We start from the raw sequence: 21,107 nt of genomic DNA, 5'->3' as shown, positions 1-21,107 counted from the left end.
AATACTGAATCCAAGGAAATCAATGGAATTCGTGATGAAAGCAATACTTTTGAATCAAAAGGTAAACATCCCCATTATAACTTACATTTATTATATAGGAAAAGTCATAGCATTCAAGTTCTGCTGTTATAAAAATTAGCATCTGGGAGTGAAAGAAAAAGTGATACACTGCAAGTTGAAACTAAAAGGTTAGCACACAGATCCAGTTGCAGCCAGGTGGAAGGGCGGGCATTCAGTTCCAGTGTTGAATAGTTCAGGAACTGCAAGCAAAGCTTTGGCAGCATGTCCAGGAGCTTTGAGTTGCCTATGTGTCTAAGCCAAATAAGAAAGACTGGTTTTCCCAGAGACGTTGGCCTTCTTGCTGTGGTATGCTGGCAAAGGCAATCTTAGTTAACTTCATTCATCGTTTTGTATTTTTCTTTTCCCTTTTGTTGTTGTGAAAGGGACAAGCTTGGAGGCAGCTAGTATTAATAGGGAAATGCCAATGGCAATGACCACTTGTTAGCAAAAGTACCCATTTGTAATGAAAAAGCAGGCAGAGTATCTAGGGAAAGTTTGTATTATGGAGTTAACACTCTCTTCCTCCTTCTGTCTGTCCATAAATAATTTAGCTACTACAAGCTGTGTGCTATTCCTTAGGCATACAAAATAAGTAAGATCTGGTCCACATCGGCAGGGAAAGAGACCCAAAGAAGATGACACTTGATGTATCATGAGACTAGACTGCCAGGAATGGGGCTGGAGTTTTGCAGTGGTTTGGTGGCTGTGAATCTGCATTTGCCAGTTCATAATCCATTATGTCAAAGCCAAACCAAGTTTATAAATTTCTCTTCCTTTATTGATTATCTTTGTATTTAATTTCCGATAGTTAGAATTCTAGGTCCTGTTCTGCAAGTGACGCAGGCAGAGCAAATTGATAAGACACTGAACTTGTTGGTGACTGTGGGACTATACACAGGACCTGTCATTTGAGGGTTTTGTTTAGATACATAAGTGCCGACTAGTATCAGGTCATAATTGCATTTACATTTTATGAATAAACTGAAGCATGATAATCATTTGCCATAGTCTTGCGACAGATCTGTAGAAGTCAGTGTTTTTTATTTTTTATCTGACTCAACTCTATTTACTTTAAGTTAGTGGCTATAAGATCTTGAAAACTAGGGCAAAATATTCTAGTTAGAAGAATGTTTTAATTTTGGCATTTGTTTTTCTTTGATCTTTCTCTGGGTGTTTATTGTCTTCCTCCCCATTATTTTCCAGCTCCTTTTTTACTTATCAGTACTGTGAAAACTCTTAGTTACAAACAATTCTACTTGTACTAGGAAAGATTTTGGATTGATTAACTTAAGCAAAAAATTTTAATTTCCATTTCCCTAAAGCTGTGTGATCTAGCATGGAAGATGGTACTTTGGCTTCTGTGACACTATGATGCTATCTGCTAAAATTTATTAATCAAAATATTAGTTCCTTTTACTAATTTCAATGTAGTATAGACTACTAAAAATACATGTGTCCTTGTGCATTGAAATAATCTATATTTTCGATGGCTATCAGTTTTGTCGTTTTAAAAAATAGTATTGCTACAAATTGGAAAGGTGTATCAAGTATCATTTCATTTTCCAGTGGTGAGAGATTAAAATGAATAACATGGTATTGATGTATTTTTTTTTTTTTTGTATTTTTCAACTAGCATCTGAACCTATTTCTTTGAAAAACTTAAAAAGGCGATCACAATTTTTTGAACAAGGTAAACCACCAAGCTAACAATTCATGCACTTTCATGAAATTGTTCCCACTCTCCACTCTTTCCTGATAGACTGTGGTGCTGGGCCCTGAACCTCTTCAGTTTGGCCATCATTGTGACCAAGTAACATAACCCATTTCCATTCTTTCCCTAGGATCATCAGGCTTTTCTTACAGTTCATGGGTCTACCTCTGTGGTAATGGGTCTTTGCGTGTCCTTTGTATACCTCTGGTGTTTTTTTATTTTTTAATTAAAAAAAAAATTGAGATGCCATTAAAACACACACTTATTTCCACTGGGTGACAGTAAGAAATGAGGAATTTCACTTAAGCCTTACTGCTTCCTACAAACTGCGCTATTAGATTACACCAACATGTAATTGGCTAACTTTTTAAAACTCTAATTTTTGGTTAGGGGAAAATGCTCTTAATAAAGAGCAGAGTTGTTTATTGCTATTGAGGTGGTGGCTTTGGGGTGTTACTAGAACCGCTCTGTTGACTTTGAAGTAAATGAAAAGTAAATTTTGGTTGCATCTGGGGACAAGTGATGCATTTAGAGGTCTTCTGTGTTGGTGTAGTTGCGCAGTGCTGCCTCCTGAGGCGCTGTGCATGTGGACTTGCTCCTCCTTCACGTTTGTCTAATGCTCTCTCTCATGAATGCACTTCGAGCTGTGTTTTGCTACCAAGAACTTAAAAGTAATATCCAACATTTGAGATGCAATGGCATGGTCAGGGGAGTGTGCTGTTGGTGTCTAAAATGTTGTTTCTCACTTTTAAGATTATCAAACACTTACAACCTTGCCTTGTAACATGGTATTTCCTGGATCTGTGTGTTTTGTGTTCATCTCCTCATAGTCCTCCTTTGGTGAATTAAGGTCTCTCTTGACTGTAAATAGAATTGGCTTACTAACTCTGCATGTGCAAAGTCTATTTGTGTCAGTATCCTTAGTGTTTTTGATATTTTTTGTTCAGCTCCTGTTTTTCAATGGTAATTTAATCGATGCAGTACAATACTCCTATCTCAAATTGGCTAAAGTAAAGCAATTCCTTTTCTTTCACTATTCTAATTTTTACTCACTTTTCTTCAACAGGCTATTTTAGGAAAGACTATTTTCCTAAGTCTCAAAGCAGTTTTCTTAAGTATAATTGTGGAAGTGAATAATTTGACAGCTGAGGTTTCAGGAAAATTTTCAAATACTGTATGATAATGTATTTTTGTGAAATTTGCTCCTTGTTTATAATCATTGTACTACATACAGACACACGCTTATGTAGGCCCCCTAAGAATAAAGAATAATACTGTGCCCCTAAGTTTGTGCGTGAAGTTTGAATATTTGTGTTTCAGATAATAGGAGAGGAGAGGGAAATGTTTCCTGAACGTGTTTATTGTGGTGGCGTATTTAGGAAAAGTAGCTCATTAATAAGAAGGCCTGAAAAATGTGACTTGGCAGCTGTCATGTAATTGAATAGTGGCGAGTAAAAAATTGGATTTGGTAGATGTTGTAGCATTTAAAATTCTTTTTTTTTTAATTAGGCCAAACTATGTAGGCCCAGTGTATTAATGAAAGAACCTTGAAACTTCTTCAAAAATACACCAATTACCCAGTTCTAGTACTGAGAGCTAGGGTGTACCTTTGCATAGTTTCTTCTTTTTACTGACTTTGAATTTGGAAGATGAGTAACAAAGATGTAACTAAAGAGAAAAAAGGATCTACTGCTGTTTAAAAAAAACATTGATTTCACTTAGTATACTGGCATAGAAACAGTTAATGATATAACTTTCTGAAAGGAAATATTTCATAGAAATGAAAAGACTTATTTCGTGCGTTTTTTCTTTCTTGCCCTTGTGCTGCAATGCAGGAAGCGCCGATTCTGTGGTTCCTGATGTAAGTAGTATCCATTTGTTTTTGAAATAAATAAGGTGACCGTGGTGGGACTGAATTAATGCAGAGTAGCTTCACTGACCTTTATTGTAAGTTGTGTAAGGGTTTATCAAGGAGTAGTCTTTCCAAATTGAAAAGACTTCTTTTGAAATAGAAAGCCAACTCTCCTCTGGTCCAGCTTAGGCAAAGGGTGATATGAATAATTCATGCTGCAAAAGTGCTTCAATGGATGACTGAATGAAGTAACATGTTCTTCTTTGTTGGCGCTCTTCAACCTGGTAAGCTTCCAGTTCCGACCATCAGTGCCCCGAGTCGGTGGGCATGGGATCAAGAGGAGGAGCGAAAGCGACAGGAGAGGTGGCAGAAGGAGCAGGATCGGCTGCTGCAGGTAGAACAGAATGATGCAATCAACAGGAACTGTTCTTTAACTGCTTTTCCCTGGTCAGTGTCAACCAATACTGAGAGGCAAATAAAAAACATTAAAGCCAATAACCTCATAACTAGGAAATCTTCTGATAGGTAACACATTTTATGTTAATGAATTGCTTTCTATCTTGAGGATTTCCAGAGTCATCTTTTTAAAATAATTATTTATTAACCCCCTGTATAATTTTAGTGAGTACGCGACACTATAGTTTTGTGGATTTTCTTATGCATGAGCGGTCTATAGAGGTGTGTAGATTGTACACCCCCAGAAATTGTGTGTTCAGTCCATCACACAGTACTTCAGTCCCCCTTACATTCGCCAGGGGCTTTAATGAATTACAGCCATGGTAAAGGGTGGCTGTGGGTTCAACTCTGAGAGTTTACTCTTTCCCAACATCTGCATTTTAATTCAATGTAAGCTGTTTTCTACTTGAGGGATGAAAATCTGATTGGTTAAAGTAATATCACTCTCCTTAAAGATTGAGGTGAAGGGTAGAGCTAGAAAAAATGCTAACGAAGAAGATGCTGTTTAACATCATTAACCTGTTAATTAACTAATATGCTATTTCTTCTTATAGGAAAAATATCAACGTGAGCAGGAGAAACTAAGGGAAGAGTGGCTGAGGGCCAAGCAGGAGGCAGAGAGAGAGAATTCCAAGTACTTGAATGAGGTAGTGTTGGAACATGCCATGTTCTTCATTCTCCATCTTGTTGGTGAAATTAGCTGAGAAATAGAAGATACTACATTTCATTGGCTTTGGCCACGCATTCACTTACGTGGTAGCTCTTTGCAAAATACAAAATGAGCTCTGATTTGTCAGAGTTTTGCTTTGATGTGTCAATAGACCCTAAGTGCATCTTCCTCTTCTAAGTTACATCTCCATCACTTATGTGTGGCTTTGTCAGTGATAGAACTTTTAATATCATTTCAAGTGGAATTCAGAGCCAACTACAATAAGTATCATCTAAAACTGAATATAGACATGTCTGTGAAATAATAGTAATTTTTTTCTCCCTGGTCACATAGGAATTGAAGGGCCTAAACTCAAACAGTATTTCTCTGACCACACGGGCACCTGCTCTTGCCACCTGGGAAGCCACTTGGGGTGAAGGGTCCAAGTCTTCCGACAGCGAAGGAACCCGAGCAGAAGAGGAGAGGCGACAGCATCAAGAGGACAGTGTGAATGAGGACCAAAGAAAGAAGCTGCAGGAACAACTCACTCTTGAGAAAGAGAGGAAGCTGAAGGAGCTGCAGTATCAGGAAGAGCAGGCGCAGAAGCAGCGTCAGGTGGAGGCGGAGGAGCAGAAACGCCGTGCGGAGGAGCAGACGCGCCTGGTGGAGAGAGAGAGGGAGACGTCAGTCAGAATATACCAGTATAGAAGGTCTGTCCCCACGGCCACAGGGCACATGTGATTTTTCACTTGGCTTAGCTTAGCCATATCCATTCGCCGCTTCAAAGGCACCTAATTCGTCTTCCCGCTCCCTACCATCCATTCTCTGCACAGGTGAACACAAGCAGCCAGAGTGATCCCTTTCCATTGTAAATCTGATCCTGTCACTTTACTTCCTCTCATGTTAGAATACCATCCAGAGTCCTCTCTGTGGCCTAGAAGGCTTTTGTGAGTGGATCTTGGCCCTTTGGTCAACCTTGCTTCCTACTTTTCCCCCTCACTCAGTCTGTTAAAGCCACTCTGGCCTCCATTTTCCTTCCTTGAAAACGCCCAACATACTCTGTCCCTGGACTTTTGCATTTTCTAGTCCCTGTGCCTGGAGAAGTCTTCCCTCACATTTGTCTGTCTGTCTTACTTTTTTTAAGTCTCTGCTCAAATGTCACCACCTCAGACTTTCCAGAATACCTCATCTAAAATACATGCCTCTTCTCTACCCCTTCTCACTGTACCCCTTACCCTGCTTTATATTTTTGCATTTATTGTTTGTCTGTGGCCTGCCTGCCCCACTAAAATGTCAGTATTAAGAGGTGGTAAGTTTGTTTTGTTTACTTCTGTAGCCCAGCCCTAGAATGTACTGGAACACAGCAGGCACTCAGTCTGTATTTGTGGAATAAATGAATTGCAAATGTCTCGTAGTAGTAGGTCTCTTTTTCAGCAGTGAGTCATTGAAATACTTCAATATGTTCAGTTTTCAACCCAGAGACCATTTTCATAAAGAGGCTAGAATAACATTACTTTGGTATCCATTTCTTAAACTTGGGGAAGGTATTAAAGTCTAATCTTTTGACTGTAAACTCTTTTTTTCATCTTTTAGGCCTATTGATTCCTATGATATACCAAAGAGAGGAGAAGAATCTTCAGGTTTGCTTCCTAGTGACAGGTGTGTACAATGTTTAATTGTACTTTAGTTTGAGTAATTGGCTTCAGATGACTATTTGAGGGCTTGCCTAGATGTTTTGTGGGAATACTTTGGTGCTTGGTCTTTTGTGGGATCCAAAGAGATCTTGCTGGTTGATCTTTGTATCAATTAGCTTTTGCTGGGTAGCCAACTGCCCCTAAACTTAGTGACTTATGATTTTGTGGGTCAACAACTGGCAGTTCTTTTAGTTGTTTGGGCTCCTCATGCATCTACTACCAGTTTACTAGGCAACTCTACTTTTGAGAGTTGGCTGGCTGTCAGCTGGGGCAACGGGAGCAACTAGGCCATGTGTCTTTCAACATCTAGCAAGCCAGTGCAGTCTATATACATGGTGGCTGGGCAGGGAAAAGAGAGAATTAAAGAGAGGAAGCATGCAAGACATCTTGCAGTTTAAGTTCTGAACTGGCATGCCATCGCTTTTGCCGCATTCTTTTATCTTAAGTCACAAGGCCAGCCCAAGTTGCTGGAGAGCAGAAAAACTCTCTCTCTTTATGGCAGGAACCGCAATGCAAAGGGAATAGACACAGACAGGGGAGGAATTGTGCTCATTTTTTGCAATCTACCTTAACCTTTATTTTAAAGAGGTTGTAAGCAATGGCATAAGCTTACCTAAAATGAAGTTACATGTGGACATCTGAAATGAGAATCGTGACCTCTCTCTTAGTTTGATTAGAACTACTGGTTAATTTAGGGGAGTGAAGATAGGGTTTCAGATGTCTGAAAAGTTATGCATATCTTAAAATTTCCTAAAACATTAAGTCGACTGTTTTAAAGTAATTTTTAAAATGCTTTGCACTTTAGAAGTCACTCAGGACTTCCGGATAGTCTGTCTGTAAATACACAGTGTATGACTGTTAATTTGTGTTTTCAGAGCTGAAGTTTCTTCTTTAGGAAGTATGCCTTAGAGCAAGGAAAGGCTTCTGTAGGCAATCAGGATGACTGACTAGGGCTCAGAGCAGGTAGGGAAAAGAAAAGGGAGATACAGGTATTAATGGGCTGACATTAGCTAGAAAAAATTCTGGTGATGGATGATCTTATTTATAATGAATGTTTCCAGGTAACTATAGATCATTAAAATGTGTATCTCTCTTTTTTAAAGCTATGGATTTATTTATATATTTAAATAAGCTTTATTTATGTAGCTCATTACCTTGAGAAAATAGATTGCAAAGAAAGGGAACTTACGGAATTCTGGGAAAAATGAAATGCTTCTATGCAGTTGTGAAAGTGCAGGCCCTAGAGGTATTCAGGAGTGTGGCTGGACAGCTTGAAATAAAAGCGTTTTCTTCTATGTAAATACAAATGCAACCATTTGGGAATGTTGCTGGCAGTTGTGTTACATTATTATGTATTATACATTATTATGTTGTATCATATACGTATACATTGCATGCATATACATGTGTCAGACATATACATATGTATGATATTGCATACTATATGATGTGTATTATTCATTGTTATTCCTATTATTTGAAGTTATTTTGCTTAGTAGAGTGAGAGTGAGGTCAGCATGTGTTGACGTGTAGACCTGAATTTTACCATTGTGAAGTCAGGCATTTTCAGAGTTGTCTCTGCCGGTACACTCCAGTCCCTCTTTGGAATGCCAGGGTAGCACTTGGGAAGCTGCTGTTTCAGGGTGGTACCCTAATGCCCCAAAAGTTGGCTTCTTGACCCTTGGGCAGCTTGAAGGAAGTGGGACAATTTGTTAGGTGATCTGGTGACAGATGTTTTGTACAGCCTGGTAAGACTGAGATCTGGAAGAGAGTCCAAGTACACAAATTGTTCAGAAATCACAGGCTTAATCATCATACAAACTGGAGAGGATTTTCACGTTTATATCTATTTCTAGCATCAAGCTCTTCTCTCTTTCACAGCTGCCACTGTTTTTGTTAGTTTGTGCAACATGAAAAATTCCTTGGTATGAAAATAAATATAGCTCTCAACAGACATAGGAAATAAATCACCTGCTTTAAAAAGTAATCTTTTTGGTGTTCTTACTTCATAAATATGAAAAGGATGTTCTTAATGAGACGTATGTAATATATTGTGTTCTATGTTTTAGGAATAAATCCAGGTCCACTACTGAACTGGATGGTTACCCCACAAATAAAAATGGTAATTGAGAGTTTTTTTCAAAATTCTTCAGCACGGTCGCTTATTTATGCTATCACACGCTATGATCAGTTTTTTTAAGGTCAAGATATTTCAGGTTCATTAAGATTACATTTAAATTAAAATAACCAAGTGTTTTCGGTATTTTCTTATAAAAACAAAACTATCTTGTGCTTATTTTGACTTCATAATGAAGGGAGTACTGGGAGATTAAAATGGCCTTAAATAACTAATAAAATATGGGGAAATTTTGCAAGGTAATGCTGATACAGTTTTGTATGGAAGATTTCATCTTGCAGCCAAAGAAATGGGACAGAAAAGTTTTCTGCAGAATACCAGGAGACTTAAAAATTGTATATAAACTTGAAATTGTGCATTTAAATGATAAGATGTCAAAAAACCCAGAATGTAATGATTTCCTTAACTTGGCAAAAACAATTTGGAACCTGATACTGTTAGTATAAAGTGTATTTCTAGGTACACATGGAACTGAAGTTATATAACTAAGGGAAAAAACCCAAGCAAAACACATTGTTTTAAGCAGGGTTTGCATACAGGCTTGCAAAAGCAGGTGATAGTCAGTTATGTAAATAAACGAAGGTTCAGGTGAGAGTTGAGGTGAACTTGGTGGACACATCCATGTAAGTGGACAGCCACTCCCCAGCTCCAGCCTGTCACTACCATGTGGTTGAAAGCAAGCCTGTGATTGCCAACTGTTTCTGTTATAAAGAGAAGTAAAGAAAAACAAAAAAAGAAAAAAACCTGGATTTTTTTTTTTCTGGAGGAAGATTAGCCCTGAGCTAACTACTGCCAATCCTCCTCTTTTTGCTGAGAAAGACTGGCCCTGAGCTAACATCCATGCCCATCTTCCTCTACTTTATACGTGGGACGCCTACCACAGCATGGCTTGCCAAGCGGTACCATGTCCTCACCCGGGATCCCAACCTGTGAATCCCAGGCCGCTGAGAAGCGGAATGTGCAAACTTAACTGCTGTGCCAATGGGCCAGCCCAAGACCTGGATTTTTAATGTTGTGTTTTTAAGTGCTGACAAGAAATTAAAAAAATTAAAACCCTCTATAAGCCAAATAACTTATTTATAGATGTAATTGGTCTGATGGCAGCTGGTTTGTAACCTCTGGTTAAAGCTTGTAGAATTTAGTTTCTATTAGGTTCTATGACCACCCCTATCCCTTAACATATAGGGCCTTCCTTTATATGGTCCTAGTTTAACTTTACCAGCCTATTTTGCTGTCTTTCCCCCATTAGGAACCTTAACTATAACCAAATTGTTCTCTCTCTCAGTTCCCAAATTATCAGATGCTTTCCAATCTGGTTCCTCTGGTCTTCCACTTCTCTGTTTGGATTTCCGGTTTCTTCTCCCCTGAATTTGCCCCTAACTACCACTAAAATTAAAATTTAAGTGCTTCAATCTGCCATGAAGCTTTTTTAATCTACAGTGATCATATTCTCTCTGGCACTTAAACACAGGACCTGTTAGTAATGGCAAGTGTGACTCTCTGAGATAGTCTTGTTAATATCTGTGGCTTGTGTTGTTAATCTGGTTATTTTTGTATGTATATTTTCTCCCCTTTACTAACTGTAAGTTCCTGAATATCAGCCAGTGGTAGTTACCAAATATTGTATTGAAAAACTTGGTTGTGCCAATAAGGCACATTTAAAGTAGAAAACCTTTTATTTAAAATCTGACCACATTGATAAGCTGTGTGTGTATACAAATATAAACATAGTTGTGTATAAGCAAGCTTTGGGGGCCTTGCTCATTGCTTAGTGGAAGATGAACTAAGGCAGCGACACATCATGAATTTTGAAAGAGTGACAATAGCCATGAGTCTGGAGACTGAAAAAAAATAAATCCTGAGATGAAATTTCTTACTCCAAATTAAGGTGGGGAGGATACTTCCAAGTTATGGATGTTTTACCCAAATCAGAAACTGATGAGCAAATCCAAGGAGACAAAGCCTGCAGGATAAAAGCTGACTTAGTTGTCATTCATAAATTCAACATCCAAATGATCGCTCTATCAGTTTCTTAGAGCAGAAACAAGTCTGATAACATTCCTTGGTTATCATTCAGATTCCTTGGATATTTTTCGATTTCACAAAAGCCATTTCAGTGACTGAATATGTTCTCATTCCTACAATTTGGTCATGACTTATACCATGAAGACTGAGTCACGTTAGCTGGAGATGCATGCATTTGTGTCTCCTCTCTCCCCCAGGAGGAGTGTAAGTTTTTGGAAGAATAGAACTCCCTGTTTCCTTGCAGAGTTGTCACAGCAAGCTTTTGATGAGCATGTGCTTGATTGATTTAATTTAGGAAGGAAGGGAAAAGTGGAAGAGAAACTATTCCTAAAGGAGCATTTTGTAATTTAATATTGCTAAAATCACTGCTGGTTGTTTGGTTTTGAGGCAGCCACCTTACTTTTCCAGAGTGCGCTCTGCAGTCTGTCTCTGGGTGTGGCACTGGAATTTCCAGGAAGAGGAGACTGTTACTTTATGTTGCCAGGCAACAGTCTCACTGAGAACTGATAATGTTAGCATGTGTGCACAGTGTCACATTTTTTGCTACACCGTATTTGGAGATTTATCCACTATCTCCTTTTTTCCTGTGCTAATCCTACAGCTTTTGATGTGTTTTTAATTTAGGAAGCAATAAATATGTGGACAGAATTGGGAGCACCAGCTCGACACAGAAGAGCTCCAAGAAGGAACAAGTCCCATCAGGAGCAGAGTTGGAGAGACAACAAATCCTCCAAGAAATGAGGAAAAGGACATCCCTCCACAATGACAACAGCTGGATCCGACAGCGCAGTTCTAGTGTAAATAAAGAGCCTATTTCTCTGCCTGGGATTATGAGAAGGTGCGAGACGTCTTGGGAATTATTTCCTCTGCTGTACTTTGAGGCAAATATTTAATTTGTAGACATACTCGCTACTTTGGACAGAAGAGATAAGACAAAAATCTTATCTAAGATTTAGTGGGCCATAGGGAAGTAGAGCAAATGTTATTGGGCATTTATTACATGCCAGATATCTGCCAGTTCCTTTGTCTCCACCATCTCACTTAATCTGGGGAAAATGTTTTGAGGCAGGGATAGTAATTCTGCTTTTCCATGTGAAGAATCTCTGGCTCAAGCGGGGAATACACTTGGACAAGACCATATGGCTAATCGGTGGCAAAGCTGAATGTAGAACTCTGCAGTGCGATTAGGCACTTAATTCATGCTGCTCTTAGTGCTCCCTTGACTGCTGAACTTTAAAGGAAAAATTAAGCCTCTACTTGTTTGTTTATAATGAGATAATGGTTAGATTGGAATTATGATAATAGTGTTCACACAGTGTGAAAACCTAATTTTTGTAACTTTAAGAAAAATATATAGATATAAATTAATTGGAAATGAGAGAATGAACATTTTAAAAGCTGTATCTTGGGTAAATGAATACTGAAGCTACTTTTATTCAGTATTTCCTCAGCTGGCAAATTGAGGAAAATTATTTGCAACACATTACAGACAGAGAGCTGATTATCTCAATACACAAATTACTTTTGTAAATCAGTAAATAAACTCTGACAGCTTAATAGAAACAGACAGTGATATGAACAGACAGTTCACAAAAAAAAGAAACATGGTCAATAAACATATAAAAGATTAACACTACTCCTAAAACAAAATGATCTGTCTCGCTTATGGGATTGTAGAGAGTTAAATGATTGGTTAAATCTAGTATTGACAATTGTGTAAGGAAAAGTTCTTGTTCCCAATGGAGTGGACAGTTTTTCAGTGTTTGTTAAGCAAAAGTTTTAATATCTGTACCCTGTGAGCAATTTAGTCTCTGGCACTCTATCTTCTAGATATATTTGGATAGATATTCAAAGATATATCAGAGCTATACTCTTAAATGTTATTGGCAATATCAAAACAGAAAAATAATCAGAATGTCTACTAATAAGAGTATGCTTAGTACTTGTTAGGTGGCACTCTGATAAGGTAGCATACTAAACAACTATTAAAGAATGAGAGAGACATATTGCTGCATAATATAACACCTCACAACTTAGTGGGTTAAAATAACAATTCATTCTCTCTCTCAGTTCTGAGAGTTGACTGGGCAGTTCTTTGCATAGTGTTAGTTGGGGCACTTGGGAAACTATCGTCGTTTAGAGCTGGGGTTGGCAAATTTTTTTGCATGAAGGACCAGATAGTAAATAATTTAGGGTTTGTATGCCACATAAGTCTCTGTCACATATTCTTTCTTGTTTTTTTATGACTGTTTGAAAGTTTAAAACATCCTTAGCTCATGAGTGGTACACATCCTGATAGTGGGCTGTAATTTGTTGGCCCTTGATGTAGACATTCCATGGAGAGCTCAGCTGGAGCTCTTGGTTGGGAACCTCTGTTCTCCATACGGACCTTTCCACATACCTGTTTGGACTGACTTATGACATTGCATCTGGATTCAAAGACGAATCCTTGCAAGAGAATAAGCCCTAATGTGCAACTGCTTATCAAATATCTGTTTGTATATTGTTTGCTAATGTCCCGTTGGCCAACACTTCACAAGGCCAAGCCCAGAATCGCTGGGAGGGGACTACACAAGGGTGTGGATACCAGGAGGATGATTCACTGGGGGCCACCAAAGCACTGTCTGTCACATGAACTGACATGAAGATAGTTCTAAGATAATATATATTACATGGAATAAGGCAAGTTATGAAGAATATATGTTATAGAATAATGCTATTTGTTTAAGAATGTTAAACACATGAACACGTTATAAGTGTATGCAGACGTGGCTATACTTGTGTAAGTTTGTATGTATATGTAAATCTGTGCTTGCATATGTGAGTGAAACTCGAGAGGGATACATAGTTAACAGTGGTTTCCTCTGGGGATTAGGGCGGGTCAATTGTGGTGAGAGAGTGGGCAAGCTTAGTCCTCTCTCAGATACCCTTCTATACTGCTTGGGTCTTTCTTGTCATGATGATGTAGTACTTTTATAATCTTAAAAGAAAAAATACATATTTCAGACTTGGGATAAGAGAGAAAGTTTTAATTGACCAGGTAGAAAAATCCCCTCACAATTTGGAGTCAATCTTTGTAAATCAGAATTAATGTAAGTACATGACTTCATTTCAGAGCAATTTTCTAAAAGTTGTATTTAAATCAGTTTGTGAGTTAAATTCTATTTTAAATGCATATTTAATTTAAGAGAAGTTTCTGGTGAATGTTTCTATTATGTGGACATTGAACAGTTATTTAAACTTAGAGTTTTGAGTGGTGAGTGAATGAGGGCTGTACCTTAGGGAATGGTCTGGGTTAATTGGGAATAAGGGAGACTTTGATTTGAAAGTCGTCTCCACCACTGAGTAGCTCTTTTTACTTTGAATAAGGTAACTTCTGTGAGATCTAAAAAAATTGTGCATGGTGTTGTGAAGATTAAATAAATTTAATATTTTTGTGACAGTGTTTAGTCTAATACCTGACATATGTAAGTGCCTGAAAAGGTATTTTTTGGTTGGGTTTTAAAAATTAAAATTGATGTGTCTAACCAGTTGAAGGTTTAAAGGATGAATGTGTGTTGTCTTTGTCTTAGTATTTATTTTAAAAATATTTTTTTAGTATTTTCCTTTCCACTTTGGTATTTATTCTTTTACCTAAGCACTGGAATAAAAAATAAAAATGAAGAGTAATTGAATATGAAACACGATGCCTGCAATGAAAAGAAACTTTAGTTGTTAAAGGTAATTTTATACATAACTGAAGTTGCTGGATTAATACTTAATAAAATAAATAACATGCATATTTTAGTGACTGTAATGATAAGTAGATTTCTAGTTGATTGTACTATATAATTTTGATTAATCTTTTCCATGTTTCAGAGGTGAATCTCTAGATAACCTGGATTCCCCAAGATCCAATTCTTGGAGACAATCCCCTTGGCTCAATCAGCCTTCGGGAGTCTATGCTTCTTCCTCTGTTCAAGACTTCAGTCGCCCACCACCTCAGCTGGTGTCCACATCAAACCGTGCCTACATGCGAAATCCATCCTCCAGTGTACCCGCTCCTTCAGCTGGTTCTGTGAAGACCACCACTGCACCTTCCCCCGCACCACGCAGCCATCCCCCTTCAACGGCACAGGCAGGCTCCCAGCTACGCAATAGGTGAGGCCCTTTGGATTTCTTTGGATTTCAGAGTTCGTTTACCAAATCAATTAAGAAGGCTTTGTTAATATCTTTCCATGCTACCCTAAGAGCATTTATTGATGTCTTATGAAGGCATTTGGGCCTTCAGAATGTTTCCTTCATTGCCACTGTCTTGTTTACTTGTGCTTGTGGTCAATGTCTTAGATGCAGGCGTGCCTGAATAGTTTTCAGTGTGGAATCATGAAAATATACAGTGTTTCATGAAGGAATTTGAAATTTATAAGTAAAAGCAGTATTGTAAAAGCTTGGACTGTTAATGAGACTAGAATATAAACTCATCTTATAGGAACTGAGTGTAAAAGGAAAACATATAACCGGGTGTCATCATCTTTGGAACTTTTAACAAACTGGATTGAAAAAATGTTAAGAAGTTAGATATTGCTTTTTGGATTTTTAATTTCCAGCGTCATTGCTTGCCTCTTACCTGGTTTGCCAAAATTTTGTTCAAACTACACCAACTGAGTCCTGTAGGTCATATGCCATGGGAACTGTGTAAGAGTTATAATGATAGGTCTTGACTTGGAGCTTGCCTTTTGATATGGGGTAAAGCTCAGATATCAACAAGTGTTGGATTTTAGATCTACGTAGCTTCTCCATAGATCATCGATGCTTCATGAAGCCACATACGGCAGTGTTTCTGCTGTCACCCGAAGGGAGTTCTACTGGCATGTACTACTTTTCATTGCAAATGAAAAGCCAAGAAGTAGAAACACAATGATTAATATTAGGATTTTTTTAGCTATCAAATAAGGAGTTTTGTTAAGAGAACATATTTTACATCTATCTAAAATGTTACTTGTACCAGGATCTATAAAATGTGTATCAGAGTTTGAATTAAGAAGAGGTGAGGATTTATGGTAAATTTGAGGGGAAGATGAAGGCCATAGAGGGGAGGAAAGGCAGAGAGAGTACCCGTTTACTGAGAGCCCCACCCTCGGAGAGCAGATCAGAGACAAGGGTGGGCTTTTCTGCCCTGAGAAGGTCTCTATTTCGAAGGTGGCGCTCTGACATGGGGTATGAAACAGCTGTGCACTTTTCAGTGTCACTAAAGTGCTGTCCTAGTACTGTGGGGTGCAAAGCAGGGAGTGGCCTTCACCTTCCCACCGGGGAAAGGAGGTAAGACTTGTATCCAAAGGAAAGTAGAAACTTTCCATACCTACCTAAATGGTAGCTATCAGGCAATTTTAATTTCCTTCTCTCAGAGGCAGTCCTGTAAACCAGAGGCACAGTCAGGAAAGCACTGATACTCGTGTTTAACTAGAATATTGGGTGAATGAGGAAAAAATTGGGAAAATGAGGTGAAGGTGGTAGGTTGAATAGACTTATGACACCTCTCAAAGAAGTTTGGGCTGCTCTTTTAGTGTTCCAGTGGGTGGAATAATATGATTAGAGTTGTGCTTTGACAGGTTTAACTGGCAAGAAGATGCGGGCTGGATTAGAGGAGGGAGAAACTATTGCTAAGTACAGATGTGGTCTAAGGAGGATAGACTCATGAAGTGGAGGACGGACTAATCATACTGAAATTGTTCATCTATGTGACTAGGTGTCAAGGGTTTCAGAACCATCATGGAGATCCTTTGAGGTACAATATATTCAAGGCATACTTTGGTTGGCTGGTGAAACTTTTTCCCACAGAGATATAGAGACTGTCCTACATTGTTATTAATGTTAATACCAGACTGTGATTTTTAAACAATGACCTTGAGCTGCATAGATGAAAGCCTCCGTTCCGTTCTTGTTCTGCGTCTAGGTCAGTCAGTGGGAAGCGCATGTGCTCCTACTGTAATAACATTCTGGGCAAAGGAGCTGCCATGATCATCGAGTCCCTGGGTCTTTGTTATCATTTACATTGTTTTAAGGTGAGACTGAGCCAAACAGCCTGCAGGCCCGCAAAGCTTTGCTTGGAGAGCGCATGGCTTCTTTGAGCGCTGGGTGTGGATGTGCCACTAACAAGCTAGCTACATTTGTCGTCTGTGCTGCGCTTTGAATCACAAATTGCCTGCTACTACTTAGGTCTCAGATCTTGAACTTAGTTTCAGAAATTAAATCTGGAAACACTATGTACTTCCTATCTCCATTCTGTTAAGATTCTATGAATAAAATTTACAGTGCATAAATGCTTTCTCTAAGATGCTGTCATAGGCATATTTGAAATGTAATTTACCAGTGTTATTAACGGCGTGGGGACATGCAATTATAACAGTGTCCAAAAGCCTAGCTTTGAATAGGGAGAATATATGAGGAAAAGCATTGTAAATATTTTTGCAGTCGCGTAGCCTGCTTACACTTGATGTGGTCCTGCACATAAGGAGGAACTAAGGTTGCAACTGCTTTATTTTGCAGCTTTTGTCTTTAGAGACACATTTATTTGATTCTTGAACTTGCATTGGACCACAGAGAGATTGTGGTTGTTGATCCTAGAGTCCCGCAGACCACAGCCTGTTTAAGCTGGTATATTACTAGCTTGGGTTGTTCCTAGGCATAGCAGAATGAGTCAAAATCATTAGTGTTTGAGCACGTGGAACCAAAATACTCAGCCTTGAAGCGAAAGCTCATTGTGCGAACATTTGCCAAAGTAGTGCAGTCGTGACGCGGGCGTGGCTCACCCCAGGGTGGAGTGCCAGAAACCCAGTCTTCATTCATTTCGTCACTTCTTTCATGTGGTACTTTAGCCTCTCTCATTCCCCTGGGAGAAATGAAGTCTAAATTTCTTCAAGCCAATCAGCAAATCGTTTCCATTCTTTTGGTATATTTAGAATGATCATCTTAGCTCTTAAAACTGGCTTTATGAATTCTTTAATATCTCATCTGGCAGGTTTGATTTTAATTTGCCAATTATCTTTTGGCATTTTTTTTTCTTTGCTGAAACATGTCTAAGAGCTTAGAAGCTGCATTTGCTCAACTTTTTTTTTTTTTCTTCTGGGAGTGCCCCAAGCTTTCTTGAGTTGACTTCATATGGATTTTTTTTTTCTGTCTTCCAGTGTGTGGCCTGTGGGTGTGACCTTGGAGGCTCTTCCTCAGGAGCCGAAGTCAGAATCAGAAACAACCAGCTGTACTGCAATGACTGCTATCTCAGATTCAAATGTAAGAGAGCAAATCAGAGAGAAAATCTCCTGTCTTTTAAGGAGACCCCGGGTTCCCATGCATTTCCCTGAACCTGCAGCCATCTCCCCATCAGGCTCCCTGCCTTAGAACTCGTCAGGAATCGTAGTGTGTCCGCCTCAAAGAGGGTTTGGGGAGTGGGTCAGTGCTCAGGATTCCAGCCACACAGGGTGGGATGTGGGGCCGAGGAATTGAGAGGGACGTGGGCCCGAGAGTCAGGACGGTGTCCTGTGCAGTCTGCTCAGAGTCTGGACAAATTTCTGATGACTGGAGGATACAAACAAACCAAAACAGACAGTTAAAGGAAGCATCTGTGTAGGCTGTAACCTGTTTTTTGGCTAAGGATGAGTGCCTCATCGTTAGCTGATTTCTATTATTTAGCAATGGGCTTCGATTACATGATTTAGAAGATGACCAACTTTAAAAACTGGTTTGAAAAGGTAGTAAAGAGTGGTCAGTTTATGCTTTGTTACTATATAATCACTTATTAACATACAATATTTTAAAAAGAAAAGCATTAATTTTGATTATATGGTGTTTCAGTGTCATTTTTGTAAAAAATTGAGTTTTTCAAAAACTTCACGTGCTAATTTGTGTCTAAGCATGTTTTGTTTTAAGTGTGTTATAAAACGTAGGATAGCGTTATTAGATTGCATATTGTTGATAGCTACTGAAAGACAACCATTACTGCTGTTTCTATTTTGAACCTTGATGCTGGTAACATGTGTTTCTTCCTTATTGTGAAAGGGTGTTACAAGTGGTATCAGCAAAACCATTTGCTTTTGAGCTCTGAGGTATTTATGTGGCCCTTTATGTGAAGAGTGCTTTGGAAATGGTTTCAACCCAGTCAACTCTCTTTTATCCATCAGCAGGTTCTGAGCCTTCTTAGCCCAGCGGTCAAGTCCTTTTCTGGACTCCGCCACTGAGGAGGGAGAGTGTCAAGGCTGGGCATGTGATGGGGGGAGTGTGTGTTATGTGTGTGCGCTTTTCTCTCTTTAATCAAATTCCAAAGCCAAATAGAATTGAATTTTGGAATCGTCATAGAAAAATTGCCCAGGCCTTTTCTCTCCTCCAATACAGATAATAGAGAGTTGAGTGTAACTTATTTCTAGATCAGCAGTTAATTTTTACTCCGTTTTTGCAAATAAAGAATTCTATAAGCCCAAGGCTGTGATTTGCCTAGCTTTATCCTAAGTGAGTGACAAGGTTACTCTTTCTACCTCACGGGGCCACTCTCTGAGTGATCGCTGCGATATATCCCAGGTGGCGATCTTCACGTGTTTCGGAATCTAAGCACTTTTCTTTCTTCTCTCCTCGCCTGATCAGCTGGACGGCCGACCGCCATGTGACGTAAGCCTGCATACGAAGGCACTGGTGCAGATAGAAGAGGAGGTGGCCGCTGCTGGTGTAGATCTATAAATATACATTGGATGTCTTTGTGCTCTCTTTTTTAAGAAGAATAACAACTTTTTTGGCCTCTTTAGATTACATCAGAGCATTATAGTCTTAGTGGAACCTGTATTTTTGTTGTTGTTTATTTATAAGCAGGTAATTATGTGTGGGGGGAAAAGTGCAGTATTTTTTTGAATTCATCCTAAAAGCACAAGGGAAAAATAAGAACTTCAAAATATTTTTGAGGCTGGTAATGCTCGAGTTTGACTTTCTAGTGGTATTTTGAAGAGGGTTATTTTATTTTTTTTTTTCAAAGGTTCTGAAACATTTGAAATCGTTAATATAAATATGTAATTGCATTTGCTCTGTGTATTGTAATGTATACTAAATGCAGAACCATACGGAAAATTTCACAACTCACCCCCACATTTCCTTTCTGGATCTTCTTTTCATCTATGTAATACTATGATTAAAAAACAATTTAGCTTATATAACATTTTATTTGCTTGATGAGGGGAGCTTTATTGTCTTCACCAGAATTGTCGCTAACCAATTTCCAATAGAAAGCTCTTGTTTTCATTAATAAAAAATCATGGTCTGTATGCCGGAAGTTTTCTCCAGAAACTAGTGAGCCTTTCTGTTCAACTGCATTTGTAAATAAACTTGCTGATGCATTTAAGGAGTGGTTCTTCTTTTTCTTCTGTGTGAGGGTGTGTTTGTGTGTATCTGCCTTCCAGGTCTGTTAATCATATTTCAGTGTGTGGCTCTTCTTGATATTATGTTTTATTTAGCATCTTTTTCTGAGGTATAAATTGATACATAATAAACTGCACATATTTAAACTGTACAATATAAGTTTTGATATATGTGTATACCTTTGAAACTGTCACCACAATCTTGACTTTTCTTTTACTAAAAAATTTTAACAAACTTTGTTTTAATGGAGAGTTGCTTTTGAATGCAGTATTTTTACGGTAAGAGGTGAAGTGAATGGTGAATTTTTGGATCATTTGCATAAAATCTTTACTTATTCTTTTGCTTCTTCAATGATAAGAATATAACTGAATTTACAATGTCTATAGAGCAAAAAAATATATACATACTCTGATGTTTTAGAAATCTGGAGTGGGAATGCAAGAATACAAAACTTTAGCATGCTTTAAGCAAAAATATAAACTTGAGGGGCTGGCATGGTGGTATACTGGTTAAGTTCACGCACTCTGCTTCAGCGGCCCAGGGTTCAAGAGTTTGGATCCTGGGTGCGGACCTACGCACCACTCATCAGGCCATGCTGTGGCAGTGTAGCACATACAAAATAGAGGAAGATTGGCACAGATGTTAGCTCAGCAACAATCTTCCTCAAGCAAAAAGAGGAAGATTGGCAACAGATGTTAGCTCAGGGCCAATCTTTCTCACCAAAAAATAATATATATATATATATAAATATATAAAAAAATATTCAAATATACAAACTTGAATCCTTTATAATAATGAAAGTAGAGTGGATAATTCCAGGATATGAGAACTGTACTGGAATAGATTAGAAATATAAAGAAGCTCTAATGTGGGAGAAAATAAAAAATTTAGTTCATTTTTATTTTTGTTATTCTTTATTTCGGATTATTAAAGTAACATGTATTTATTCGTGAAAATTTATCAAATGCTCTAAAGCATAAAAAATATAACTCTCAGTTCCAAATTCTAAAGATGAGCTCTGTGTTTGAAATCATTCTCTATATAGTTACTTATCCTGCGTTCTTAGTTGACGTTGGATTGTGAATTTTTCCATGTTTTTAAAATAATTTTTATTTATCTCTATTAATGGCTACATAGCGCTATATTGTTTG

General features: G+C 38.3%; 1 protein-coding gene across 10 annotated transcripts in view; it reads left to right on the top strand.

Annotated features, from left to right (window-relative positions):
- The window catches only part of LMO7 (LIM domain 7), a 188,817-nt gene extending 168,883 nt beyond the window's left edge, over positions 1-19,934 (top strand). For 8 of the 10 annotated variants that reach the window (XM_046663841.1, XM_046663849.1, XM_046663848.1 and 5 more), the window contains 13 exons: positions 1-61; positions 1,694-1,750; positions 3,607-3,632; positions 3,913-4,017; positions 4,634-4,726; positions 5,083-5,438; positions 6,322-6,387; positions 8,492-8,544; positions 11,209-11,422; positions 14,443-14,724; positions 16,517-16,625; positions 17,748-17,850; positions 19,195-19,934. In XM_046663841.1, the coding sequence (XP_046519797.1) occupies positions 1-61; positions 1,694-1,750; positions 3,607-3,632; positions 3,913-4,017; positions 4,634-4,726; positions 5,083-5,438; positions 6,322-6,387; positions 8,492-8,544; positions 11,209-11,422; positions 14,443-14,724; positions 16,517-16,625; positions 17,748-17,850; positions 19,195-19,217 (1,548 nt within the window). In that variant the 3' untranslated portion in view covers positions 19,218-19,934. The remainder of the gene's footprint in view (positions 62-1,693; positions 1,751-3,606; positions 3,633-3,912; positions 4,018-4,633; positions 4,727-5,082; positions 5,439-6,321; positions 6,388-8,491; positions 8,545-11,208; positions 11,423-14,442; positions 14,725-16,516; positions 16,626-17,747; positions 17,851-19,194) is intronic. The other 2 variants (XM_046663844.1, XM_046663847.1) reach the window with 1 other exon arrangement.
- The last annotated feature ends 1,173 nt before the right edge of the window (positions 19,935-21,107 follow it).

Source organism: Equus quagga, chromosome 6, assembly GCF_021613505.1.
Source record: "Equus quagga isolate Etosha38 chromosome 6, UCLA_HA_Equagga_1.0, whole genome shotgun sequence".
In the NCBI taxonomy this organism is placed as follows: domain Eukaryota; kingdom Metazoa; phylum Chordata; class Mammalia; order Perissodactyla; family Equidae; genus Equus; species Equus quagga.
This window is presented reverse-complemented; position numbering and strand designations above follow the sequence as displayed.